This window comes from Chrysochloris asiatica, unplaced genomic scaffold, assembly GCF_000296735.1.
Source record: "Chrysochloris asiatica unplaced genomic scaffold, ChrAsi1.0 scaffold00081, whole genome shotgun sequence".
Lineage (NCBI taxonomy): Eukaryota > Metazoa > Chordata > Mammalia > Afrosoricida > Chrysochloridae > Chrysochloris > Chrysochloris asiatica.
Window position 1 is genome coordinate 2,522,899 of NW_006408599.1, and position 5,893 is coordinate 2,528,791.

Consider the following 5,893-nt stretch of genomic DNA (forward strand, 5'->3'; position numbering starts at 1 on the left):
AGAGAGAGACAGAGACAGACAGACAGACAGAGTCCTGGTGTGGCACTGTCGGATGAACACTGGACTTAAAGGTTGGTTTGAACCACAAGGTCAGCGGTTCACTCACCAGATGCTCCCCGGAAACCCTATATAATGTTGCTGAACCCTATACAATGGCACTTAACAGCAACACACACATATATGTACATGTATATAGGTGTGTGTGTGTGTATACACACACACACGTTGTTAAGCGCCGTTGAGTCGGTTACAACTCATAGCGACACTGTATAGGGTTTCTGAGGAGTGGCTGGTGGTTTTGAACTGCCGACCTTGAGGTTCAAACCAACTTTTTTCAGTCTAATGCTTTATCCTACAGCTCCACACCAGGACAGTCTCTCTCTATATATATACAAGTCTATATACAACTCTCTATATATATACAAGTCTATATATGCTATTGTTGTGAAGTGCCGTCGAGTTGGTTCCAACCCATAGCGACCCTGTATAGGGTTTCCGAGGAGCAGCTGGTGAGCTTGATCAATATATATATATATGTATGAAAGTATGGAGTCCTGGTGTGGTGCTGTTGGATAAGCAATGAAACTAAAAGGTCAATTCAGACCACAAGGTCAGTGGTTCAAACTCATCAGCCTTTCCTTGGAAACCCTATACAGGGTCACAGAGTCAGAACCTACTGACACACTTAACAACTGATATATATCTACAAGTAAACTTCAAAAAATTCATAAACAAGTGGAATGAAAAGATAATGGAAATGTTCCCACAAACTTTTCAAAGCCCCCTTGTATACATGTGTGTACTTAAGTAAATAAAAACGTACTGCTGTGATGTTTCCAATTCATACATGCACAAGCTTATTCCAAACAAAATGTATTTAAACATTTCTGGGTCATCAGTAGATGGCTGCAGACAAGTTCTATCAACAAGACACTTGTCTTAGTCTTGCTAGGATTTTTTTTTTTTTTCACTCAAAACAGTGACTTCCAAGGGGATCTGCTGGGTTATTTAAATTCAAGGGAGAGAGGTCAACTCAAAAGATTATGACAACTGGTTTTTGGGACTCCAAAGAGGTCATCTTGATAGATTTTGTCAAAGGACACAGGACAATTGGGGGATTAGGAAGAGGTTTTAAGAAAACTTAAAATTGCATTGATGAGAAAAAGACCATGAAAGCTGAGCTGAGGATTCCCCACCCCTCACCCCCATCAGCACAATGCACCTGATAATTCTTTTAGGGTAGCAAGGGCTGTCCTATAAAATTTCATTACTCCATCCACCCTACAGCCCTGATCTTGTCCTTTTAGACTTATTTTTGTTCCCCAGTCTCAAAGAACACTGGAAAGAAATACAATTTGAGTCCATGGAGGATACCAAAACTACCGTTTTGACACAGCATAAATCAAAGAGCATAGAATTATTTTGGGGAAAGACTGTTGTGGTTAAATGCTGTCAAGTCAGTTCCAACTCCTAGGATAGGGTTCCAAGGAGTGGGTGGTGGATTTGGACTTCGGATCTTTAGTTAACAGACTAGTGTTTATCCTACAATACCAAACCAGAACTCCTGAAAACACTATCTTCCGAAGTACATAGACCTTGATGGAGGCTATGTAAAGAAACAACAGCTGCACATTGTGATATTTTCATTTACTAAAGGTTTCTATGATTTTATTATTCCCACCTGACTGTCATATGGTGGTGGCTTGTATGTTGCTATGATGCTGGAAGCTATACCACCAATGACTCCAGGAGGGTCATCCATGGGAGACAGGTTTCAGCTGAACAGCTATACTAAGACAGACTGTGGCTGTTGTTGGTGGCATGCTGTTAAGTCTGTTGACTCATAGCAACCCTGTACAGGGTTTCCAAGGCTGTATATTTTTACAGAAGCAGCAAGTCTCATCTTTCTCCTGAAGAGCAACTGATGGATTAAAACTACTGCTCCTGTAGTTCATAACCCAATGCATAATCCATTAGGAAGAAGGAATAGCCTGTCTAAGCCATGGTATTTCTAATCACTTCTTATGCATGTGAAAGCTGGACTATGAATAAGGAAGACCAGAGAAAAATGGATGCATTTGAATTATGCTGTTAATAAAAAATATTGAAAGTACCATGGTCTGCCAAAAGAACAAATAAATCTATCTGGTGAAAAATAAATCTAGAATGCCCCTTAGAAGTGAAGATAATGAGACTCATCTAATGTACTTTGGACATGGTATCAAAAGAGACCAGTCTCTAGAGAAGGACACCCTGCTTGGTGAAGTAGAGGGCCAGTGAAAAAGAGAAAACCCCTCAATGAGATGGATTGACACAGTGTCTGGTACAATGGGTTGAAACAGAGGTAACTGGAAAGATGGTGAAGGACCAGGCAGTGTTTTATTCTGTTGTGTGTGGTGCTGGGAGTTTTGTGCCGTGGACTCAATTCCAACTCATAGAGACCCTGCATAGGGTTTCCGAGGCTGTACATCTTTATAGGAGCAGAAAGCCTCATCTTTCTCCCATGGAATGTCTGCTAGTTTCCAACTGCTGACCTTGAGGTTCGCAGCCTGATTCGTAACCACTATGCTACAGGAGTCAGTATGTGTCATAGCCACCTGGACGACACCTAACAACAACAACGATTTTATAACAATACATTTTTACTTACCCTTGTGTGTGTGTGTGTGTGCATACAGAATCAGAATATAGATTCCCCAGTTGATTCTTATAGATTCTGGGATCTTGCTAAAGTGTAGATTATGAATCAGTGTTTCTGGGGTGGAAATGCAGATTCTCAGCAGGGGTGGGACCAGAATGAACCAGCTGGAAGTTCTGTCTTAAGTTTATTCTTTTCTATCAATATTTTCTTTTATAGATACAACCCAAACAACTGTCTGGAGGCCAAAATCCAGTTTCATATGTGTATTTGGATGTTGTATCAAAGCATTTTTCAAAAGCGAAAAAAGTTCCAATAACCCATGACAATGGATTTCTCTTCCTTCAAACAGACAAACCGGTTTATACTCCAGACCAATCAGGTAGAGTTATAAAAACTACTGCTTTCTCCATGGGGAGGGGGGTGGTGGGGGGAGCACTATGTTGTATACATTTTTAACACCTGAAATTAAGTAGACACAGTTTATAGCTTGCTCAAAAGAATCTCAATTCTAAATTACTCATAGAAACCCTGTGTAGGGTTTCCAAGGAGCAGCCTTGTGGGTTTGAACCATCAACCTTACAGTTAGCAGTCCAGTGCTTACCCTACAACTCCATATGAAAATTGATATATAAATTGCAAATTTAACAATGATCAGTCCCGTGAATTATTTCTAAGCAGAAAAAATATTTTATAATGATAATGTGTATGTCTTATATGTTAGACAAATATAAGACTTAATTTGCAAAAACAATTTCAGCAATGGGAAAATAGTTTACTATGGAGCTATTTATTTCTTTCAGTTTGTTGATTTTTTAGCTAATCTCCAAATCTGGAAAATAAATCCAATTCTAGTAGTCCAAAAATAGATTTTAGCAAAGAATAAGCTAGGTCATAGAATTATATAGATATTAATTTTCTAAGGGGATTCATCTAAGAAAGGGTCTATTGAATCAATGTTCCATGGTCATGGTTCTCATGTTAGAGGGGGAAGGGGAAAATATAGTCAATGAAAACCCAATGATAGAAGAATGGCTAGAATTATTCCCAATGCAACAAAAGTAAAATACAGAAAAGTGTGAATGCTGCCAAATACATTCATGTATTTGCAAAACCTTCATCCCCCACCCCATTTCTCCCTATTACCACCATAATTACCTTTTGAGCATGTGGTAGGAGGGAGGAATGTGACAAGTGGCATTTTGGAGAGGTTCTAAAATTTCAGTCTATATATTCCCACTGAAGAGCAAAGGGAGGAAGGAAGAACCAGCTAGCTTTAAATATAGCAGATTCTAGCTAAATGTTTGGCTCCTGGTGTGGTGCTGTAGGATCAGTACTGGGCTATGGACCACAAGCTTAGCAGTTCAAACCTACTAGCTACTACTTGGAAACCTTATATAGGGTAGCTATGAGTTGGAACTGACTCAACGGCACTTAGCAACAACAATAACAGCTAACTCTTGGCTGATGTAGTTGATAACAAGTGGGATGGAATGGGGCTGCACCACTATCATTTCACCAGAAGTACCTGTTACAATCAGCTCAGGAAAGCCAGAGAAGGCAGTGGTTGCTATTGCTATCAGTGTGGACAGAATGTCATTGCCAGCATTGTCCTATCTCCTGAATTCCAAGAAGATGACTTGGTATACAAGGAAACCGTGTTTGTGTATGTGAACATAAGCATAACTAGCAATAAGTGAATCTTCATTCTTTCCTCCCTCCTATTTTGTAGGATGCTTCATTAGTTGGATCATGACTCTACCTCTGTCGACATTAGGGCCCTCTGTCTTTATCTAATAAGGAGTCTTATACGTAGGGCCTTTCTTAATCAGGGAAGTAGAAAAAAAAATGGGAACTTTTCTCTAAACATTGACTCCTTGATAAGAGCTAGAAGGAGCTCTGGTAGCATAGTGGATTCTGCTTCGAGCTGCTAACTGTAAGGTTACTCCATGGGAGAAAGATGAGGTTTTCTGCTCCAGTAAAGATTTATAGCCTCAGAAACACTATACAGGGACACTATGAATTGGAACTGACTCAACAGCACACAACCACCAATCACCACCACCAGTAGGAACTATACATTAAATAAATGACCCTGGATGAATTACTCAGCCTCTCTGTGCCCCCACTTTCTTCATCTGTAAAATGGAAATAATAATAGATCTTACTTCATAGGTTTGTTGTTAGAATTAAATAAATTCAAACATGGGAAACACTTAAACAGTGCTTAACACATATTAAGAACTAGGAGAGTGTTTCCCATTAATCTATGGGAGGAACACAAAGTCTTATTTACACAAAAGAAAAAGAATTGCTTGTAAGTAAATCAGCAATGATTTCCCTTGTTCCACGTCTTCTTCTGAATCTGATTTGCGTTTCTGATGGTTCACTGCCCATCTACTGCTGAAACAGATTTTGAATTATCTTTGGTAGAATTTTCTTCCATGTGATATTAGTTCTATTGGGTCGCCTTTCTTTGGAATGGGCACAAATATGGATCTCTTCTAATGGGTTTGACAGGTAGCTCTCTTCCAAGTTTCTTGGCAGAGATGAGTTTACGTCTCCAGTGCTTCATCAGTTTGTTGAAATATTTCCATTTATATTCTGTTAATTCTCGGAGCCTTGATTTTCACCAGTGCCTTCAAGTGCAGTTTGGATTTCTTCCTTCAATACCACTGGATTTTGACCATATGATACCTCTTGAAATGGCTGAACATCTACCAATTCTTTTTGGTACAATGTCTCTGTGTATTCCTTCCGTCCTCTGTTGATACTGCCTACATCATTCTATATTTTGTCCATTGAAGCTAATTCCAGACAAGTTCTAAGTCTTGTTGTTGTTGTTGCTAAGTGCCGTCGAGCTGGTTCCTATAATAGCGTTCCTGTATAGTGCTTCTGAACAGCGACTGATGACTTTGAACTGTCAACTTCACAGCTCAAACCGACCTTGCATCCCAGTGCTTATCCTACAGCACCACACCAGGACTCCATTGCTATTGTTGTCAGTTCCAACCCGTAGTGATCCTTTACAAGGTTTCCAAGGAGCAGCTGGTGGGTTTGAACCACTGACCTTGCAGTTCAAACAGACCTTGCATTAACCCACAGTACTCCTAGGACTCCATTGTTGTTGTTACTGTTAAGCACTGTTGAGTCAGTTCCAACCGATAGCGACCCTGTAGTATAGGGTTTCTGAGGAGCAGCTGGTGAGTTTGAACCGCTGATCTTGCAGTTCAAACGGCTTTGCAGTCTGGTGCA

General features: G+C 40.0%; 1 protein-coding gene across 1 annotated transcript in view; it reads left to right on the plus strand.

The window, feature by feature from the left end:
- Positions 1 to 5,893, plus strand: part of C5 (complement component 5) — a 156,512-nt gene that overhangs the window by 32,841 nt on the left and 117,778 nt on the right. The window contains exon 3 of the mRNA XM_006865724.1: positions 2,858 to 3,020. Within this exon, the coding sequence (XP_006865786.1) occupies positions 2,858 to 3,020 (163 nt within the window). The remainder of the gene's footprint in view (positions 1 to 2,857; positions 3,021 to 5,893) is intronic.